The sequence below is a fragment of the Psammomys obesus genome, unplaced genomic scaffold (assembly GCF_907164565.1).
Source record: "Psammomys obesus unplaced genomic scaffold, mPsaObe1.curated_primary_1811, whole genome shotgun sequence".
In the NCBI taxonomy this organism is placed as follows: Eukaryota; Metazoa; Chordata; class Mammalia; order Rodentia; family Muridae; genus Psammomys; species Psammomys obesus.
The window spans coordinates 7,010,010-7,031,735 of NW_026586816.1; the positions used below are offsets into that span (position 1 = coordinate 7,010,010).

At 46.1% G+C, this 21,726-nt stretch overlaps 1 protein-coding gene across 2 annotated transcripts in view; it reads left to right on the plus strand.

Annotated features, from left to right (window-relative positions):
• Positions 1-248: 248 nt before the first annotated feature.
• Positions 249-21,726, plus strand: part of Kif16b (kinesin family member 16B) — a 284,108-nt gene continuing 262,630 nt past the window's right edge. The window contains exon 1 of one of the 2 annotated variants that reach the window (XM_055602578.1): positions 249-348. In XM_055602578.1, the coding sequence (XP_055458553.1) occupies positions 302-348 (47 nt within the window). In that variant the 5' untranslated portion in view covers positions 249-301. Of the gene's footprint in view, positions 349-9,825; positions 9,959-21,726 lie in introns of those variants that run through there. The other variant, XM_055602577.1, reaches the window with a different exon arrangement.

Here is a 21,726-nt window from a genome sequence, read left to right on the forward strand (position 1 = left end):
GGGGCGGGGCGAGGCCGGGGCGGGGCCGCGCGGGGGGCGGGGCCCAGCCGTCCGGCCCCGCCCCCCGCGCCGCAGGCAGCCGCCAAAGCCCGGGGCGCGGATCACGCGGGCCGGAGCCGCTCTGGGCATGCTCGGTGGCCTGGCAGGTGTGGCCGCCTAGCAACTCCAGGTCGGCCCCAGGCGAGGGGCGGGGGACAGGGAAGTGGGCGGGGGCGCGGGCGCGGGCGCAGTCGCTGGAGTGGCCGGCGGCCGCGGGGCGCGGGCCTGGTGGCAGTCCCCGCCGGCCGGGCCGGGATGAGCCATGGCATCGGTCAAGGTGGCCGTGAGAGTCCGGCCCATGAATCGCAGGTGAGTGGGGCCTCCCGCCCCCCACCCTCGCCACACCCCAGCCCCGCTCACCGGCCAGTCTGGATTTAAGAGGGACGAACCCCCGACGTCCCCGGCCCTGCCGGGGGCCTTGGCAGCCCGGACGGGGAGAGGCCCCCCGCGTTGAAGGGCTCTCTGAGGGAAAGTGCTCGCGAGGCCGGGGAGATTTCCACGTGCAGCCCCCATCCCAGTAACGTGTGGCTTGCTTATTTACCCTTTAAAAAAACACCAAGGGACCACTTCGTGAAGTGAAATACTTGGGGGATCATGGGAGTTTGAGGGGTTCCCGAGCTGTCAGGCACACCCTCATTTGTGCCAACTCAGAAGTCTGTTAACCTTGCTACCTTTTAATCTGGAGAGATTTTCCGGTCCCTGACCCTGGACCCACCGTGTAAACAGTAACTTAGCAGTTCTTAAGGTTTACGTGGGCCATGAGGAAACTTCAGCAAAGTTTTGACTCCTCGAGGGAGCATCACGTGGCACTGTTTGACGAAAGCTGATGTTAAGGGGGCACAGAGTGAGAACACATGTAGACCGTAACTGCTTCTGGTTTCCTGCAAAGTCGTGCCTTGCAGCCTGACTCTCTTCAGCGACTGAAAACCTTTTTCAGTGACTTTTAAAGGGGCTTAACTTCAGAGAATGAAGTGCATACAAGTGAATGGACTCCCAGGTGAAGGGCACAGGTCACACAGAGCCATTTGCATTTATTGCTGTTTCAGTTCTTGGACATTTGACTTACCATATGGCCTTTCTCCCTTAGTCATACTGTCAGCTTCTGGAGGTCAGTGTTTGTTGACAGCCAGTTAGGGCTTCAGAAGATTATCAAACCAAGAGATTTTACTGGTTTCTCCTGAATCTTTTTCCATTTGCAAGTGGAAGAGCCATTATCCTGATTTAGAACCATTAAATACGAGTGTTTTTTGCAGTCAGCGAGTTTTCTGTGTGTGTGTGTGTGTGTGTGTGTGTGTGTGACTTTCAAGTTACTTCTAAAACTTTTTAGGGAGGGAGTTTGACTTGTATGTGTGTGACTCCCAGGTTCTTTAAGCATCCAGTCATACAAGATAGACTCCAAAGGCTTTTAGATCATTTATTTTTATTAAGGATTTACATTTTAAAACGTTTTCTTTTTGGAACAATGTTAACACATGCCAGAAAATAGTATCAGATAACTTTAGAAAAAAAAAAAAAACACAAAATATGTACAGATGTGTCTTCTGGGAGCCCACTGTCTAAGGAGGAACATAGCATCTGGATTCACAAACCTGGGCCTCGGGAAGGGGTGCTGTGAGCTCAGTGCCTTGTCAGTGTAGGCCGTGAGTCCAGGCCCATGGAGGCAGAACACAAGTACAGAAGCCATGTGCCTTGAGGAGGCAGACAGGTGTGATGCCTGTGCCCTGCAAGTTATGCTGGTGGCATCAGGATTGGGACAAGCAGGAAGCAGTGGTCTGGACTGGGGGTGGGAATGGGAAGGTGGGGTAGATACTCCAGGACAGCTCTTTGGGAGCCTTGGGAGCCTCGGGCTGCTCACTGCCTGGGAAGGAGAAGGGAGCCAGAGACCGTGAGGGTCATTAGCTGAAGTGTGACGTTCAGAGGCCTCGGGAGATTGGAAGTGGGCAGATGATGAAGCTGAGCGCATTCTCAGCCATTGGGGCACGAAGGAGGTGCAGCAGGTGTGAATTACACCTCGCTGTCCAGACAGTGAGTGCTGCATGCTTGCCTGACTTGTTCTCTGAAGTGTGGGGAAGAGGACATCATGTTTCTGTTCTTCTGTTCCGGGCGGTTAGCAGGCAGTGGGAATACTGGTTAAGACTCCATGCTTCCAGGATTATTCTGGAGCAATCTGTAGAGGGGAATGGGAGTCAGGGATCGGATGGTGGGGGGTGCCTCTCTTTAGGATTCCAGGAAGAAGGGTTTGCTGTGGAGCAAGAGTCCCCTGAAGGATGTCGCAGTTTTTGGTATCGAATGTTACTAAAATTCAGGAGGTTCTTGGTCAAAGAGACAAGGACGTTGGTAATTTTCCTAAGAGTAGTTTGTAGAGCCACTGATCCAGAAAATGGCAGTGAAGTACAAAGAGAGACACTGATGGCAACCTCAAGTATTTGGCCTAATTTATAGGTCCTGCCAGGGATGATGGAGTTTGAAAGTAATTGTTTCTACTCCTGCTCTGGTAACTTCATTTGTAAAAATTTAATATATGGATTAGATTTTTATCTACCAAGATGTGTTTATAAGGCTGGTGTTGCTTTGTTGTAACAACAGCAATAATAAAAAACACAGAATATAGACCAGAATATAAAAACACAGGAGATCTAGCTAGCTTTCCTGGTTAGGGCAATCCATAAGGAACCTGACAGCGGCTCCTCTGAAGGAAGATGGAAAGTTTTTCTTATTTCTCTTTCACTACTTGACTTTTCCCATTCATGCACAGTTGTACAATTAATGATTAAAAACTTGCTACTTGGAGTCATTGGCTCTGGCTGTGAAGGGAGTCAGGTGATTGTTGGAGACAACTGAAGAAAATTATTTCTTTATTGGTTGTTTAAAGTTGATATTTCAAGTCAGAAAGCTTCAGGTTATGCTGCTAAAGGAAAAAAAAAAAAAAAAGCCTGAAATGAAATAAGGCCACTCTTGCCGCCTTCTGAAGAAGAGGGGCCAATGTGAGTGTGCCTGAGTCCTGAGCCTTTTCAGCCCTCAGTCTTCCCTGAATGGACTGATCTCAGCCAAGTGTTTGTTTTTCTGCCTACTGGATTATGTGGCAGGAGCAGTTGTTCCAGATACACGGATCCTAATTAAGTAGCTGACTTGATTTGCCCATTTCCTGTTTTGTATTTTTTTTTTTCTTTTGCTGAATTAGGAATTGAACCCTGGGATTTGTGTGTGCAGTGTAGGTGCTATACCATGGAGCTAGAGTTCCAGTCCTCTTCATACTCCATATTTTGAGTCAGGTTCTCCCTTTTTATTTCAAGTAAGTTGCCTAGTCTGACCTTGAATCCATACTTTTGCTCTCTATGAGAGTGTGCTGTTTTCCTCTCTCTGGTAGGAGCACCAAATCCTTGTACAACTTTTGGTAGTAGAGGCACATTGTTACAGATTGGGAGGCAGGCCTCAGTCCACTAAGGGTGCTGTAACAAAATAGCATACAACTGGGTGCCTTGAAAACAACAGACATGTATTTTTATGATTCTGGGTCCTGGGCAGTTCAAAGTTCAAGGTGATGGCCGGTAGGGTGTCTGAGGAGGGCACCTTGGCTATGTCCTTACGTGGTGCAAGGGGCAAATTCCTTGGGCCTGTTTTATGAGGAAGATAAATCCATTTAGGAGGGTTTGCTGTCTTGACTTAAAACCATGTCATTGGGGTTTGGTAAGGTTTTAGCATCTGAATGTCCGATGCACAAGTTTTGAGACTAGCATCTAGCTGACTTGCGCAAAGTAAGAGCCATACTTTTAACACACAGTAAACCATTATCAGACACAAAATTTTGCTCACAATTTTTATGGGCAGAAGTTTAATATTTATATATATAATATATATATATTTCTTCCATTGTTGGTTTCACCTTCTTTTGTAATCTTTTTCTTTTTTTAAGAAACAAGCTGGTTATGGTGGCTCACACCTGTAATTGCAGCATCCTGGAAGTTGAGGCAGGAGGATCACCAGCCTGAGTCCAACCTAGGCTACATAATTATATCCTGTTGGTTAGATCAAAATACCAAGTCCCCTCCCCCAGGCTGATTCTTTTCGATTTCCGGTTATTTTCCTTCGTAGGCGTCCCCCTACTTTGTTGGCAGTACTAGGCATTGAAGAACTGTCCTGCTGATGGACACCCCAGGCCTCTTGCTCTTCATTTGGAGGCAGTCTCAGTGTCACAGAATTTTGAGCAGGTTCCCAGGGTGGCTCGCGCTATGTAGCCTATGTGCAGGCTTTGGACTTTCATCTTTCTTCTCTCTTCCTAAATAGCTGGAATAACTGAGTTTTCATGAAAACATTGATAATCCTTCAGGGCCTTTGATACTAAGAAAATCAGAGCCTCAGGGCAGAAAGTCTTGAGCTACATTTTTGGTTGCATCTACAAACAACATAAATTTGAGCAAGAGCCTTAATTATTTTAAGTGTCAGTTTTTATGTCTGTAAGATGTGCCAATAATTATAGATACTTTATGCATTCTTGTGAATCTGGGCTTTTTCCTCTTCAGGGCCACTGACTGGTTCACAAAGAGAAATAGATTTTTAATTGCTGGCCTATAGATCAGTGAAAGGACTCATGAGGTATTTACACATATTGAATACAATGTGCTCTAGTATTTTCTGTTGTACATTACTGCATTATTTCACTAAAATTGCTTGTTTTGGATGGCTAGGTTGATGTCAGGTGGATTGGTGAGCTGCAGTGGGCAGTGTGGCAGACAGTGTGGGGTGTGATGACAGAGACAAGACCAGGGACCCCTCACTTAGTGCCTAGCACAGCAGCAGCTCCATAAAGAGGCATTGTGGTCGGGCTGATAGAATGGCTCATATGTGAGCACTTCCTTAGCGTGTGTAAGGACCTGGGCTACATCCCTCCTCTTCCTAGTTCTTTCTTCTCCTCCTACACTTCCTTGTCTTCTCATTAGTATTACAGTTTAGTGACTGTAACTTTGAAAAAGAAGTATGAAAAGAGGTATTTGCCAAGTGCTGGCTGTGTGCCTGCTTTGCGGCTGTTCCTGTAACATGCCTGCTCTCTAAGGCAGGTCAGCCTAGGCCTTCACCTAGGCTGTCTGCAGGTTCTTGGTCTCCCTGATGTGCATCGCAAGGACAGTTTATTCTCCCATCACTCTAGTTCAAAAGAGAAGGAGAAAGTTCCAGTGCCATTTTGACTGGGATCATTTCTTTTAGGGTCTGGCCAAGTCTTCCCTTTTCAAGATCAAGGTAAGATCCAAAGAAAGGTAGTTCCTGCTCAGTGTGGGAGGGCAGGTGTGCGGGTGTGTCCTGGATGGAAGGTGGCAAGGGACCTGTCCAGACACTGGCCCCTGCCAGACTCCATATAAGCCTTTTATTGCTTTACTTTGGCAACCTCCTTTCTTCCTTCCACCAAATGACAATGACTGATCCAGCCCTTTTCTCTCCCTCCCTCCCTCCTTTTGAGATGGGATTTCTTCTGTTCCAGGCTGGCCTTGAACTTGCTGTGTAACTGAGGATGACCTTAAATATCTGATCCTCCAGCCTCCATCGCCTGAGTGTTTTATTGTGGGCTTATGCTTTCAACGCTTTTTGATGCACTATTGGGGTGCAAACCCAGGTCTTCATGCATGGTAGGCGAATACTATGGGCCTTTTGTCCTCACTGTGTGGAGGGGAGATTGAGGCCTCTCGGATGACGGTGCTGGGCTGAGCTGGCTCTGGTGGCCTTCAGGGCCCTGTGTATGGACACTTTTTGGCTGAGGGTTGTCGGAGGGCAGAGTCGAGGGCCTTCAGGACTTTCTGGTTGTGGTGGCACAGACCTCCAGACATCCAGCAGGAGTGATGGAGTCCTCTTGCCATTCACATGGAGTACTGGGGGACTCCAGGTCTTGGGAGAGGTTTCTGGGGCCTTAGGCAAGTTAGAATTTGAGTCGAGTGCTTCAGGAATATTACCAGGCACCATTTATGAAGTACAGTAACTGGTGAGTGTTTGAGGATGCTTGTTGGTAGCTGGCATTGCATTCTCCAGTTGAGGACCAAAGGCTCAGAGAAGGAAACTCTTGGCCCACAGTCACACGGGACATTGGGGTTTAAGCCTTTCTATTCTATTTCAGCTTCCTAAAGTCCTGAGCAGCTGGTTTAATGTCCTTCCATTGGACAGAAGACTTTGGTGAAGGGAGGGCACGGGGTGGCAGTGAGGTAGGAATAAGTTTATGAGTATTTTAAGCTGTTTTTGAGATTCTGTTGAGAGACAGAAGGTAGAGTGCTGGTTGTTTGGATTTTCTTTTAGAGTCCTATGCTGTCAGTGTGGCAGCTGTCAGCCATCTAAACTTTAAAATAAAATTTTTACTACTCAGCTGTTCCAAGTGCTTCAGAAGCCCCAGATTGGCCTATGAGCAATGTGGTGGGGGCATTTTCTTGATGAATGATTAATATGAAAGGGCCTGGCCCACTGTGGGTGGTGCCATCCCTGGGCATATTGTCCTGGGTTATTTAAGAAAGCAAGCTGGGTGAACTGTGGAGTGCAAATCACCCAGTAGCACTTCTCCATGGCCTCTGCTTCAGTTCCTGCCTCCAGGTTTCTGCCTTGAGTTGCTACTGTGGTTTTTCTTATGATGGAGGCTGGGAGATGAAATCACCCTGCCCCCGCCCCCAGGTCACTTTTGGTTGTGATGTTTTATCACAGCGATAAAAACTAAACTAAGACAGTTGTGTCATCTGTAAAAGTGTACCAAAGGAGTTTAAGTTGTAAATCTCTCTAAATTCCATGATTCAGAGATGAGAACGTGCAAAGTTAAGGTGTATTTGCATACAGTTTGTTTCTCCTCTGCTTGTTGGGGCCATTCCATATGCACTTTTTATATCCTACGTTTCATTGTTGTATGAGAAATTGTGAAGACCAGTCAGTGCACAGACAGGCTGGAAAATCAAAGATGACAAGGTTTAGGGCTTCACTAGTCAGGAAAATGCTTGTTGGGTGTGAGTGCTGGACAGCGAGCTGGCGGGGGACAGGGAGGTGTATGGTGGGAGATGCAGGAGTAGGAGCTGAGGGGTTATTGGCTTTCCAGTGGAGGCTGGAAGGTTAAATACTGAAAGGTGATGGCTGCTTTGATGGAAGAGAGTGCTGTCCCCATAGTGAAGACAGAAGACACAGGATGAGGGCAGCAGAGCTGTGCAATCAAGATCAGCATTCTTCAGTAAGCTTGCCGTGTGAGTTGTCAAGTAAAGCTCAGCTTCCCTTTTCTTAAATCGTAACTCTCTGGGTGTATCAGAGACAGCTTGAATCATTGAGACTGTTGGAGGGGTGCCATAAATAAAAAAATCCTTATAATAATGCTGAGTTGCTTTTGGCCTTTTAAACCTTTACTTTCACTGTCTGATGGGCATGCATGTTATGGTTTGCATTAGAAGTGTTCCCCATAAGGCTTGTGTTTTATACACTTCTTCTCCAGCTGGTGGTGCTATTTTGGGAAGCTGTGCAACTTTTAGGAGGTGAGGCCTAGGTGCTGGTAGTGGGTCACTAGGAGTAGGCCTTTACAGCCCTTAACTGATGTTCATCTATGCCCTTTATGACGTGATAGACTGAGACCCTCTGAAACCATAAATGGAAGGAAACTTTCTTAATCTGTGTCAGGTATGTTGGTCACAGAGGCTAAAAAAGAGATTAAAACAGAGGCTGTTTTCTGGTGTTTGTCCTCATTTTTATTTCATAAACATATAGGGGAATTTTCCAGAAGCACACATGTATGATATTGTCCTGGCTCTGTAGGCTGTTCTTTGCATTCTGTTTACATAAATAATGAGAACTCTTATTGGAGGGTCAAAGAGATGGGTCAAGTTGGGAAAGCCCTTGCTGAGCCTAGCAACGCTAATAAGCTCCAGCTTCAGTGAGAGGCTCCATCTCAAAAACCAGGTGGGATGCAATCAAGGGAGACCTGGACAGTAGCCTCCTCTGTCCTTTACATGTGCACACGTAATCACATTCACTAGTACACGATCGTGTACTTGTGACACACACGTAAGACTTGTTAGGGCTCCTGAGTAATTTTTAAGAGTATAAAAAGGTCCTAAAATCATGACATCTGAGACCTGGCACCGGGAGATAGTGTTGCTAGGTTGTTGGAAAGATGAAGTAATAAGTGTGTTTGGCACACCCCCATACGTGTGCTGACCTGCCAGTAAGCCCTAGCTGCTGCTGTTTCTCATAAATTCAGTCATCACATAGGGAGGCAGCAGTGACCTTAGCTGGCTATTTTTATGTCAGCTTGACACATGCTAGAGTCATCTGAGAGGAGGGCATCTCGTAGGCAAGCTTGTAAAGCATTTCTTCATTAGTGATTGATAGGGGTGGGGCCAGCACATCGTGGGTGGTTCCATCCCTGGGCTGGTGGTCCTGGTTCTATAAGAAAGTAGGCTGAGCAAGCCAGGGGAAGCAAGCCAGTAAGCAGAACCTGCATCAGCCGGTGTCTCCAGGTTCTTACCTTGCTTGATTTCCTGTCCTGACTTCCTTCAGTGATGGACTATGGTGTGGAGTAATGCAAATAAACCCTTTCCTCCCAAATTTGCTTTTGGTTATGGTGTTCTGTTGTCATGATACTAGCTCTAACTAAGACAGAACACCTATGGAGGGAGAAGGGCTGTGAAGAGAGGCAGGGGATAACAGGGGAGTTGACTGTCCAGCCAAGTCTTGGGTTGAGTCTGGGTTGGAGATTAGTTCACCAGCCTTGGACAGCTGTGCAGGTCTAGACCATGTCCGTGCTGTAGGGGCTGTCTGAGTTGAGAGGTGAAGGGGCTGCTGTGGCTGCAGGCATCTGTTGGGGTATGGTGAGCCACAGAGGCTTGGATCTGCCACCTTCATTCCAGTTAATGGGGAGAAGGAAGGCAGAAAGGGGGAGAGGAGTAAGGAAGAGAAGGACTGGGAAGTGAAGGTGGCTGAGGAACAGAAGAAGAGGTAAGGAGAGATGGAGGGGTCATGAAGAGAAGGACTGGGGCATGGCAGCTGGGTTCCTGTTCCCTGGCTGGTTCTGAAGCTCCCCCTCCTTCTCTGAGGCTGCAGGTGTGGCAGAGTAGAGGCGTTTGTTAAAAAAAAAAAAAAAAAAAAAAAAAAAAGAAGGAAGAAAGAGAAAGAAAAGGAGAAGAATTCAGTGTGGAGCTGTGGGTCCAGTCACACGAAGGAGGATAAAGGGGCAGAGAGAACTCAGGGCCTTGTGGGTAGAGAGAGAGGTTTCTAGGTGGTACATGGGAGAGCCAGCATGTTTCCCCGGTGCTTCTGTGGCTACGGTGCGACTGTTGCTGACTCCTTGGAGCACATGATAATCTTTTCTTTGCCTTAGGTGAGCAGTGGTGTGATATAGTTCAGAAATAGCATAGTATTCTTAAGCTCATGGAGCACCAGTATTTTAAAAATGTTCTTTGAAGACTTAGAATATTTTCTAAACATACTTGGGGTTACATTTTACTGCATACAGATTGTGCGTATGTGTGTGTGAGAGAAGGGCATGTTCAGTGAGAGAACAAACCAGGGAGAGAGAATCTGCATGTCTGTCTTTCTGTCAGGAAAAGAGGGGAGGGGTTGTGTAGAATCACCTGATGTCAAGAGGTTGAGTTTGAGGTTGGTTTGTGTTAGGTACCATTAGTTTATTATTATTTTCTCAAGTTGTTTTAATAGCCTTTTACTGTTTTTCAGGCTCTTGTATGGAGATACAGCCTCACTGACACCCATGAAAAGAGCATGTTAATTCTACTTATTCCTGCATCCCGAGGGAGGCTGTGGCAGTGCTGTGTAAGATCCGGCTCTTGCTGGCCACTGAGACTTGGGTTCATTCCTGGCTTTGATGCCTCTGTCAAGCTCAAGTGATAAAAAAGTAGGCAAAGGAAGAATCCATCATGGGAAGTCAGTCATGGCTTGCTAGGATTTTGCCACCTATTCCTGACAGGTAGAGAGCAAGGCCCCAAACTTCCCTTCACTCCTTTGCTGTTGTTGGCCTGAGCCACTTGTGAGCCTGTGTCTTCCATCAGTAACTGCATTTATTATTCATTGTTGTTGCCCAGAAGAGGGGAAGTGTGTTTCTATGATCAGCAGTCTGTCTATTCATAAGCAATTGGAGTCCATGTCAGTGAGGTGTGTGGAATTTAGAGTACTGTGAGAAGTTAGGGCTTTTACTAACTTCTTCAATGGTCTTTAGAGTGGACTATTTCTGCTCACTCCCTCATTTGCTGGGAGTTCTAAAGCCTGCATCTCTATTATCATATGAAATCCTTAACAACAATCTTGTCATTAGCTCAGACTTAGAAAGGTGAGGATCAGAGTGGGATCCCGACTCAAAGATGCCACTCAACCAGGAAGCTGTTATCACATCACACTGGATTTCTGGCTTCGTAACAGTTACTGTCTTCTGAATTTTGCATGCCCATGTGTGGTGCATTCTTGATGCCTGTCCCTCCTTTATGTGAGCTTCACAAGAACCAGGAGCCATATGGGTCTTTTTTTCATTTCCTCAGGGCTTACAAAATGTGCCAGCAGACCGGGACACTCAGGAAATGTTTGTTGCATTAATGACAGCTCCTTTCTATCTCTGTACGTCTTAACCCAGTGTGAATGCCTGTAGGAAACCAGGGGTCTATACCTTCTGTCTTTGTAGATCGCTTATGATGGCTGTGAGAGAAGGGACTCTTAGCATTCTTCTCGGTGTTCAAGGAGTGTGAGAGGGGCCTGGCTAAAGGATGGCAGCTCTCACAGCCTCACCACTAGTTAAATGTGTTACATGAAGTTTGCATAGCTGCTTGCATGCCTTAACTGTTAAGGTCAGAAAACTGGAAGTACAGTGTGCGCTGTGCTTAAATGAAACATAGCTTATGGGATTGCACACTCCCTTGTCTTTTCCTTAGGAAAAGTCTTTTGTTTTTTGAAAAGTTTTTGTTCTTTTGAAAAAACAAAAAGTGCTTTTGTTGTTTTTAAAGTGTTGTTTTATTTTTGACTTAAAGTCTTAAGCATGCACTCTTCACTTCTGCACTTACCTTCCCTCTAATGTTATCATCTCACATGGGACAGTGATCAAAGCCGGGAGACTCATCCTGGCACAGTGCTGCCGAGTAGATGTTTGTGTTTCACTGGCTTCCTTACACTTCCTGGTCTACCATGCAGTTCAGAACTTACTTGCTCTGTAGTTGGCATCTTTCCAAAAACTGGCTGTGGGCAGTTTTTCAGGCTTCCCTTATTTTTCATGACCTGATGTTTTCTTAATTTTTTATGAGGATTAAATTCTTTTTTGAGAATTTCATACCCAAGTACAATGCATTTGATCCTGTTTCTTTACCTTTCCTCCTATTCTAACTCCTCCTGAGTCTCCATACACCCTCTCTCAAATGCAAATTCATGTCTTTTTGTTAATCTCACACTTGCATGAGATTAACACACACACACACACACACACACACACACACACGTGAAACCAACTGAGTCCAAGTAGACTTGCCAATATACACAGAAGTATAGGACTGACCACTGGGCTATGGGCAATCTGTCAGAGGCTTGTCCCTGAAGACTTTTTTTTTTTTTAGTATCCATGGCTGCCTGTGTGTCCTCAGTTAGGAGTGGGACTTTGTGAGTCCTTCTCCCATCCATGCTGGAATGCTGATGGTCTAGTACAGGCCTTGTACAGGCAGCCATACTGCTGAGATCTCATGTGAGTGCCCAGTCAACATCCAGAAGACGTGTTCCCAGACGCCCTCCGGCTTTCTAGTCTCTTGGGTGTGCTGGGCCTGGGTGTCCGGGCTGTGCTACGCACATCTTGATTGGGGATGGCCGCCCGCAGACATCGTGCGCTGTGCTTGCGCCGGTTGCTGGCTCGGATAATTCTGCCCACTGCAACAAGAAGCTTCTTTGCCGCAGGGTGAGAGCGGCAGTAAGCTGTGGGGTGAGTATTTAGAAGCTTTTGGAGAGGCTGTGAGCTCTCGAAATGACGGTGCTAAGCCATCCTCTGCGTCTGTGAGCACCCCAGCTGCAGGTTCTTAGAGCACCTTTGTACTTTAATTAAGGGCAGTTAATTGTTGGAATGATCCCCAATTTGGGTTTTGGTGATTTTTTTTTTTTAATGATTAACTTGAATTAATGTGTTTTGGCAAAAGCACCACATCAGTGATTTTGTACTTTTCCTGTGGTATATGTGAAGTCTGCACATCAGTCTCTCTTATTACTGGTAATGCTGACTTTGTTTCTTGAGACAAGGCTTCTCTGTGTTGCTTGCTGTCCTGGACTCCATTTGTAGACCAGGCTGACCTCAAACTTACAGAGATCCACCTGCCTCTGTCTCCCTGAGTGCTGGGATTACAGGCGAGCACCACCACGCCTGTGTGATAATGCTGACTTTGATTACCTAGTTAACACAATATCTGTTTGGTCTCTGCACTGGTAATGTTTCATTTTATTTTATTTTGTAATTAGTAAATATCTTGAGAGAGATGCTTCTTTGTGAAAGGGCTTTGACCAGTTAAGAATTCCACCTAGTCCCCACAAAGGAATGCACGTCAGATCTGATAAAGTCGTTGTGATTATCACGTTCAGTCCCGGCATTCCTCTGTTCTGAATGGAGAAGGAATTTCATGTTCTTGGAAATGAAAGACACTTGGATTTTGGAAGGCTGCTGCCGATTGTTTAGAACTATATGCTTGTGATAGGTCTATGACAAGGTATTTCCCAGTTCAGCGCACGCTGCTATTTTCTTCTCTCAACTATGAGAGAGAGAGACAGAGAGAGACGCACATAGACAGAGACCCGTTACTTACTAAACGAGTTCTGTGGCCCATGTGCTGGGAAACACAAGTGTGGTGAAGTTACTGTCCCGAGAAGCTGAGGACGCGTGAACTTTGAATGTGACAGAGTGCGACAACCCGCTGTCATCTGGTGAATGTCGCCTCTCCTTCACTGGGGAGGCTGGCCTGAGCTGAGGTGGAGTGACAGGAGCTCAGGACTCAGAGCTGCCACAGGGCTGCCCCCCGAGCTTGCTTCCCCTGGCCCGGTGAGGTCTTCCACAGTGCACCTGCTGATTCTCATTATCAGAGTCTCAGCCTGGGGCACAAGTAAATGACTCCGTGAGCTCCCTGTGAAGGGGGCTTGAGGCCTTAGGACACTTGTAAGAGAAAGTGATTTAAGGTGATGAAGACAAGCTTAAAAGTGAAAAACGCTGTTGAGACAAACCTTTGAAAAGTACATTCTGGGCTGTGAGATGGCTGTGTAGTTAAACGTACTTGCCACCAAGCCTGACTGAGGTGGATCTCTGGGACCCGAGTGGTGGAGGCAGAGAAGTGACTGGAGAGTTCTGTGACCCCCACATGCTTATGGTAGCCATGCATGTATCTGCCTACATAAATAACATGCTAGAAAAAAATAGTTGATTTTGGTCTTTTCCCCCCTTTCTAAGGATTTTGTCCTCATGTGAGCTTTTGTGATTTGATCAAATAGGACAACTGGTAGAACATTGTTAGTAGGTGTGGTTGGTTCCCACAGAACATGACTTAAATAATATGCTTTTCTTTTCGGAAAGATTTTTAGCTCTTCGTTTTGAAATATTGTTAAAAATAGCAGAATTCTCATTTGTGATTTGTAACACAGTAGCATTAGGATCAAAACTAGGAAAGTAATGTTCTATTATTGATGATAGGAGTGCTTAGTTTACATTTCTCAGCTTGCCCAGGTCAGACCTTTATTTTGTCTAGGAATTAATCCAAGTTCCTATATTACATTTGGTTGTCGTGTAAAATATTTCCCTTTCCTGTTGTTTCTACCAACTTTGGGTGTCCTGGCATATGTTAAGGCTGAGAATGGATGTCGTTCCTCAGAATGGCTTTGTCCGTTCCGTAGATTGAGGACTGCCCTTCCTTTAATAGATGGTAGATATGTGATTTGAGCTGCTAACACCTTGGTTAACAAGCTGGTTCCATATATCAAGAAGTGAGGACTGTGGAGAGGGCTGGAGTTAAGCCAGCTGAGGAAGGACGTTCTCACTGGTGTGTCCAGGGATGGTGTTAGGCAGAATTAGGTAATTACAATGCAGAGGCCAAGCTCAGTGCCTTCAGGGGCCATGCAAACCTGGACTAGATCCCTATGAGAAACTGTGACAGAGGAGAAGCTTAATGGAACTGTTTCTTGTTTCACAGTTATAGAAGTTGAGGTCCATTTCTAACAAATTAGTTTCCACATTTGAATGTTTCTAGTATAAATATACTTTAATGTAAGCCTGCTGTTGTTATGATTCCTGGTCATCAGGTGTTTTTTCTTCCATCCCCTGAATCTTCCACTCTCTGGGTCCTCATTGTCGTTTCTGTGTAACTGGTGGGAAGATGCTGAAGGTATTGAGAGGCAGAGAAAGCACACCCACCTCTGGGCTGCTAGGATGTGGAGAACACACATGAGCATTCATGTTCCGTTGGTGGGAGCTGGTCACAAGACTGTCTATATCTGCATGCAGAGTGGGCAGGCAACACTGACTGTTACTGACTGCAGGCCCCTTTCTATTGACAGTTCCACACTGTAAAAGGGACATTGTGTTCTAAACCCAATGTTTAGAAGGATGATGTTTCTTTATTCCTCTCAATTCCATCTGCTGGAGGCATTCCTTCCCCAGATGTGCACATTATGCTCCTTTCCTCCTCAGAGTTGTGTTTAGATATCATTTCCTCATCATAAGATCTCTCAGTTTACTCATCAAAGGTACCATTCCCCAAACCTGGTGTTTTCTATCACCTTTGCTTTTCCTCGTGATAGCACTTGGCACAATTTGGCACCTTGCATATTTTCTGTAATGGTTTATTACCTGAATCCTCCAGGAGCATTGGGACTGTTTCCATCTTCCTGGATTGTGGTTCTTGAGCTTGGCATGTAAGCAGACGTTCACATTTTGAATGAAACTGGTAGTCGGGGCTATTGAAATCTCTGAAATTTCAGACATTGGCAAGAAATATGCCTAAAACAAAGACACAAACAGTGCAGGCCAAGCAGATCATCTCTCTGTGTGTGATGCTATCTGCCAGCTGCTATCTGGGCCCCAGGTGGAGGGCCTGCTGCCAGGGGTGGAAGCTGGAAGACATGAGCTCGAATTCTGGCTCTGCCAGTTGCTTATTGTATGTTATTTCATTTGCTCATTTTACGATATTTCACTTCTCTTGGTCTCAAGTCTTTCTTCAGAAATTCATGTCTAATGGTCTATTGCTTTCTTCTTTCTCTTTCAATCTTACTGTGGCAACTAAATGAGGCAGATGATATATAAGAACAGCCTGTTATGATTAGCTTGGCTAGTGGCTGTTTAGTTTATGAACTTGAGTCAAATGTGCCACTCCCTGTTCTAGGTGTTGGGGACAAGTGCTAAGCTGAGCAGTTCCAAACAGTTTCTGGAAGGAGGGAACCCTTGACCAGGGTACTGTAAGACAGAAAGGGTCCTACCAGGAGAGGGTCTAACAGTCATTGGGTCTTTGAGTACAGAGTCCTATTCTAGGCTTGCGGATTCTTTGGTGAATGGGACAAATTGAGATGCTGTTCCCAAGGAACTGACATTCTCATGTCAGAGATGCAGTATGAAGCATAGATATGACAATATTTTTTTGGTGAAAAGGAAAAAAGCTGAAGAAGTAGCTGGGGGTGTTCTTCAGTGATAGAGTCCTTGCACGTGTGTGAGATCTGGGTTTGAGAGCCCAGCACCGAAGAACCAAATAAATGGATAAAAACAACTTCAATGACCTATTTAACCTAATCTATCCACAGTATCATTTCAGTATGCAGTTAGCACGAACAGCAGCAAAGAAATGGTTGGCTTTTTTTAAAGTCTAAAATCTGGTGTGATATATTTACAGTATGACTTCATTTCAGTAGTGCATGTGCCCTGTAGCTGCCATATTGGGCAGTGAAGGCCTAGTGAGCAAACACAGGGTCACTGTGTAATGGCCGGCAGTGAGAGTTCTGGAAAAAAGGCAAAACCAGAAAGGGGCAAGAGCTATAGATAACCATGGTCTGGGAGCAACTCTGCTGGTTGCCCTGATGAGGGTGTGAGGTCAGGGTGAACTGGAAGACTGTCTGGGGAAAATGTTCTAGGCGGAAGTAAACAGTCCTTGGAGAAGGTGGGTGTTTAGAATGTGCAATGACCAAAGGAGGCCAAAGGGTGAGTGCAGCGCGTTAGGGAGTGTGCAGGACATGCAGAATTCACTGGCCCATGGTAAGACTTTGGGTTTTGTGTACAGTGTGAAAGGGTGCACAAGGGATAGCCTGATCTAAATGCTGTCCACAGGTCACTTGGAATTCTGTAGGGAACTGCTTAGGGACCTAGAACAGATGTGGAAAAACTGGAGGAAAGTGCAGGAGTGTGAGCATGCACAGCAGCGCTCAGCATCCCTCCCCCAGCACCCACGAGGCACACAGTGCTGTGTTAGCCTCTGTGAACACAGCAGACTTGGCTCCTGTCCTCAGGAACTCAGGTTAGCAAGCGAGTAGCCAGAAAGACTGAGCAGAGGGAGAAGAAAAGGTGTCATTCTGCACTGTACTGTGCCTAGTTTAGGCATAATTCTTGCCAATATCTGAAATTTTAGGGATTTTAATAGTCCCAGTTCTCAGTTTGACTCAAAACTGTACTGCTTACATGTCAGGTCCAAGGACTCTGATGCAAGGCCAGGTTAAAAATGGCCCCAGTGCGCATGAAGGCCCGATCTTCAGTGCTGTCTGGCTGAGTTCATTTTCTGTTCACCTGAGCACAAGGCTGCAGTGTTGTCCAGGAGGGTGAACGCAGGTGACCTCTGTGCTCCCTCTAGCACTGAGAACAGCAGCTCTCACTCTGCTGTGTGTAGACAGAAGGGGAGCTGCAGAGGTGGGCTGAAGTTATGACTTCTGGTGAGGTCAGTGGCCCGGTGCTGGCAGGAGTGAGCTAACAACGCTCCAGAGGCGGCTTTCCCTGAGGGGATCTCATTACAGTGCATCGTACAGATGGCACTGATCACTTAACAAGTGATTCTGAGATGGTCTGCTCCTTCTGCTCACTTAGAAAACGAGCTGTTGAATCAGGGGGTTTTCACTCCTTTCCTAGAGTGTTAAGTGTTGCTTGGCTATTCCTGATTTGATCTTGGCTTGAATTCCTTCGTACTTGATATTGAAGAGCCAGAAGATTTTTGTCGTCCTTTGCTTTTCTTTTGCCGTCTTTCCCCTTCTTTCTTGACTTCTGCGAGACAGCTGCCACTAATCAGTAGCAGATGAAACCGGCTATTTTCTGTACCACATTCTAAGCTTAAGCCTTTGAAACATATTTGTAGCTAGTGATTTGCTAAATTGATTGCTTGATTCATTATCCATAGAGTATTTACACATTGCTGGGTGGTGACAGGTGGCTTACTAGGCCAGCAGTTCTCAGTTTTGGTTTTAGGGTCTGTAATACTCTTAAATTTTATTGAATGGGCTGGAGAGATGGCTCAGCAGTTAAGAGCACTGTTTGCTCTTCCAAAGGACCTAGGTTTGGTTTCCGGCACTCACAACCCTCTATAATGTTCATTCTAGGGAATCTGATGCCTGTATGTGGACACCCATGCACATAAAATACAAATAAATTAATTAAAATAATTATTGAATCCAAAGAGCTTTCTCTTTTCTGAGCTCTTAATTTATATTTACCAAATTAGAAATTGAAAGAATATTTCTAAACACAGGAAATGTATGTATTAACATACTTTGATTAGCCACCAGAAATGAAAAAAAAAAAAAAAAAAAAGGAAAATAACACACTGGCATCACTATGAAAATGAGTCTAGTATTACAGAGTCCCTGATGGTGGTGTGCAAGCTGGGTATAGCCCTTACCTTTGTTGTTCTAGGTTCTGTGGTACTGTCAAATCTTGTGGTGAAAGTGAAGACTCATTGAGATTTGGAACATCAGGAAAATTATTTGGAGAGAGAGCGCAGGGCCAAAAGTACGATTGGTCAGTGTAGTAGGAGAAGGACAGAGGCCTTGTTTATGGACCTGAGAGGATTCTTCATAGCTGTGTGCTAGTGTTACACTCAATAGATGCTACCAGAACTTTGACTGCTGTGTGTAGGCTTGGTCTGCTGTGGTTTCATTCCCTTGCTGATCTTTATAAACACATGTGGCTGTTCTCAAGTCTCTTCTCAGTAACTTGAAGGAAGCTAAGGGCCTCTTTGTGTTGGAGAGCTTCCTATTTCAAGTGCTGATTCGAGCCTGTCAGGCTCTGCAGATGTAAGCAGGGAACCCTGACCCATGAGAGAGGCTTAGTGGAAGCTTCCCGGTGTAGGGGAAAGCAGGCTGAATAAAAATTCATAGAAGCCGTCAAAGGTTAGAAAGGTGACACTTAGGAGGTGAAGGCTTGCGTGGTACAGAAGTAGAGCTGCTCATCTGATGTCATCCTCTTATCTCAAGGGGAGACCTCCTGGCCCCAGACAATCACTGGCTTTGCTTTGTGCATGCACTCCTCCTTTGAAATGAGTCCAAGCAGGGGTGGAACTGTGTCAGTAGATGCAACCGGAGACTTCCTTCATCCTCACCCTGCTGTCCTAGGGAGGGCCGTGCTCCTTCGCTTTTACAAGCCTTGCTTAGTAGATCCATTTCTTTTAGTTCTGCCCCTAAGCGATGGCAGTGTATTTACTTTCAAGGAATCCGGGATAAATTGTGGAGCGTTAAGAACCTGATAATATTGTCTGGGGTTCACAGCTCTGGGGTTTTGGTAGCTTCATTCTGTAGAAATTGCCTCTTCAGGGCATCAGAAAGTGAAGAGACTGTTAGGGAGCCAGGAATGAGAGTTAGGGAGATACAGGGAACTGAGGAGAGGGAGAGGTAGGGGCAGAGTGAGAGGAATTAGGGCATAAAGGAGGGAAGGAAGTGGGGAGAGAGGGAAGGAGAGAGGGATTTATATGTGAATGAGAGAAGGCATCTCTGGCTCTCATTGGTGGCTACTTGAATAAATCTTAAGTGAGAAATTAGAAAACCTGACACAGTCAGGTTCTGATACAGAATTGGCCCTAGACAGGTTACATTAAATGTTATTTTGTTGAAAGTGAAGTTAATTTCTTCACATCAGCCCTCATTTTCATTGCCCTCTGTGCCTTTAAGGCTCTGTGATGGGGAGAAAGTGAAATCTAACACTGTACACATGTGGTGGTTGAGAGCCTTTAGATAGTGTGCCTCTTCAAGATGGAAGTTCCCTGCTGAGATTGGCATCTGCTGTCTCCTGGGTGCCTGGACTGTGTCCTGCATCTGGGAGTGAAGCTGAGAGACTCCAGGGGTTGAGTTAGAGCTTGGAGAGCTGAGCATCCTGTCTGGGGAGATACTTCTCAACTGTACTGTTTTCCTGTGAGACCCCCGTCCATGTTTCCAAAGAAACCAGAAGTCCAGATGGTTACATAAAATCTTCTGACTTGGAAATGCAGTCACTGTTGGGTCCTTTTGGGCAGCAGCAGTCTCAGTCCAGGGGTGACAATTTCAAACTTCTGGTTCAGGTCCACTGCTTAACACCCTTCTTTTCTGTTTGATTTGTTTATGTTCTCAGTTTACTTTGGTCGTTTCTCCTTATACTTCCCTGGGATATCTGGGCAGTGTCTCTGAGTGATCTTTGCTCAGTGTCTTCTTGCCCATAAGCAGCAACCACAGATCTGGAAAATGGGGTTTGGGCAGTAGGAATGTCACACAGCTCTGGAAGGGTTCCTCTGAACTCAATGAGCTGGAAATCAGGACAGCAGGTATAGATGCTCCCCTCAGAGTGCTCTCACATCCTGTTAGCCCAGTCTGAGCGGGCAGAGCCGTCCACGCTTGTCCCTCTCTTACAGCTGGACAGTTGTTAAAGCACCAATTCGAGGTTCAGTGCCTGGAGCTGACTCAGGTTCTGAGACCTTTGGCCTCACAGCCCTGCACTACCCCTGTGATTGTTCTTTCTGCCGAGGACTTTGGCTGTGTGCTTGGTTCCTCTCCTAGTCTCTCATCTCCTTTTCCCTCTCCTGTCTGGTTTCTTGCACGCCCCATTATAGTTTGGTTTCCCCCTTCTGACTGTTAGTTAAGGAATAGGTTGTCTTTTTGAAGCTGTTAGAAGGTGAGTGGAAAAAACGAAACAGCTGGGTCATTGGAGCATAACCTTTCCAGCCAGTGTCCCACCTCAGGGTCAGATTTAATAGGTTTGCGTGCAGACTGGGCCTTGGGAATGGAAAGCCCTCTGCATAATCCTGTGGGCCACAGAGTTGGAGAATTGGGTAGGAATCTTTGCTGGTGTTCGGCTTAGTGGGTGAGCAACAGGAATGGTATTCTCTGGACACAGGTCAGCCCCGGTTGTGCTCAGTAGCCTCAGGGCTCTCCTGGGGCAAGGCCCTGGCGTTTGTTAGGCGGGCAGCAGCTCCTGCTCTATGCCTTCATCACTGTGGCCAGAGCTCTGCTCACAGCTGGCACTCCCCCATGTGATCCATAGCAAGGCCAGAAGAGAGCTGTCTTTGTCAGGCAGTACCTGAGGAAGGCAACCAGCTAGGTTTGGGGTGCAAAAGACTATCCTGGAGAAGAACTCCCTGGTCACCTGCTTTTTGGTATAAAAACATTATCGTGTTTCTGGTTTGGACCAACTTTGCTTTACTGACCAAGCCAAAATAAAAATAAAAATAAAAATAAAAATAAAAATAAAAATAAAAATAAAAATAAAATAATAAAATAAAATAAAATATAAAATAAAATAAAGTAAAATTAAAAAAAAAAACAGGCTTTCTTTGGTTCAGCTTCCTAGGCCTGGGGTGAGGTAAGACTCATTTAACTTCCAGGCTGGCTTTGCTTTAATGAGCTATCTGCTGGTACCCACGCTGAGTCATATAGGCCCTTGAAGGGCACAAATCTTAATTATCTGCTTCTGTCCTGCATGTGTTTGACGACTGCTCTTTTCCTGCATCTGGCCTCTGTGACTTTCTTGTTTAAGTGAGTGGACCTCAGGGCTGAGGACAAAGCATGCACTTCACGGAAGGAGCACAGAGTGACCAGATGCAATTTCCAAATTTCCATGGACCCTTTGGTCATAAACACTCTCTGACCCTCAGCCCATGCTCTGGGCAGACTTTTGCTTACCTGTAAGCCAGCCCCTACGGAGCTCTTTATGGCCCACTTGTCTGTCTGTACCTCTTTGCTGTCACTCAGTTGTATTTCTTTACGCACTTTCCATTATATAAAATGAGATTGAAAATTCTTTTTTCCCTGAAATGCATGGTTTGTTACTCTCCCTATACAAAGAGTTCTTGGCACGTGAAGACACTAAATATTTGTGGAATGAATGACTTCGTGAATTTCTCCAAAGCATTCCAACTAAAGGTTTATGTGGCTGCTTTCTACTCCTCTTCATTGAGGATTCTGTCTTAAGAAGAACCACTTTGTACCAGGAAAATTCACTCAGGCTGCTCTGAGGGGGTGGGGTGGGATGTGACGGACAGAAACCTAGCTTCAACCTTGCTCAGTGGCCCCAGCTCACACTTGTCTGCTGGGGAGTCTGTGCCTGTATGCGTGCACTGTCCTGCTTCTGAAAGGAGCTGGGGTGGGGTCCTGCTTGATGTCCACTCTCATTCTGCGCTGCCAGGCTTGGCTGCCAGCTGCTTGAGTCCAGGAGTCGTCTGTCTGCTGTGTGTCTGCGCTCAGTGCCCTCTGAGCGGCCATTGTAAGCGCAGCAGCTGCACGGGGGGCAGCCCAGGCTTGGTCTCTGCAGCAGCT